The following is a 623-nucleotide window of genomic DNA, read 5'->3' on the forward strand; positions in this document are numbered from 1 at the left end:
TGACATAATTTTTACTTCAGATTCTCATAATATTTTGATATTTGTTTTCCAGGTTTTGTCACCTTTTAGTAAACCAGGAGAAATATATACAGTTGATGCAGAAGCTTGTAATGCTGGCATCCCATATGCTGACTCTTTCTTTGTGTCAAATCACTGGTGTTTAACTCGTGAATCTGCCACTGAAACAAGACTAAGTGTTTGGTCTCAAGTTAAATATAAGAAGAATGTTTGGGGTTTCATGAAAGGTAAGCAGACAACCGTGTATGTTTTGTGCCTTTTACTTTTTTGCATCTCTGATGACTATCCACTCAATCAATTGTAATGCATAGAGAACAAGTATGGTAATATATGCTGAAAATGATTTTCATAAACGTTTCTTTATTAACAGGTGTGATTGACAAGAACTCATTTTGTGGTGTGGAATCATTACTCAATGACATAAATGCTGCACTCCTTGCTGAGGTTGACAGTGCCAATCTGAAGAGGACGCGGCGAAGAAGACGACGAGTAGGAAGCAAAGGAGAACCTCCAGATGTCCTCATTCCATCAACAGCTGATAAGGTCAAAGACATTCATAAATCAACACAGATCCCAGCAAGAAAGCTTAGTAAGTTCCGAGGTGG

General features: G+C 37.9%; 1 protein-coding gene across 1 annotated transcript in view; it reads left to right on the forward strand.

Annotated features, from left to right (window-relative positions):
* The window catches only part of LOC119585647 (protein Aster-B-like), a gene marked incomplete in the record, with an annotated part of 119,378 nt that overhangs the window by 102,738 nt on the left and 16,017 nt on the right, over positions 1-623 (forward strand). The window contains 2 exon segments of the mRNA XM_037934320.1: positions 53-245; positions 389-607. Coding sequence (XP_037790248.1) covers positions 53-245; positions 389-607 — 412 coding nt within the window.

This window comes from Penaeus monodon, chromosome 20 (assembly GCF_015228065.2).
Source record: "Penaeus monodon isolate SGIC_2016 chromosome 20, NSTDA_Pmon_1, whole genome shotgun sequence".
In the NCBI taxonomy this organism is placed as follows: domain Eukaryota; kingdom Metazoa; phylum Arthropoda; class Malacostraca; order Decapoda; family Penaeidae; genus Penaeus; species Penaeus monodon.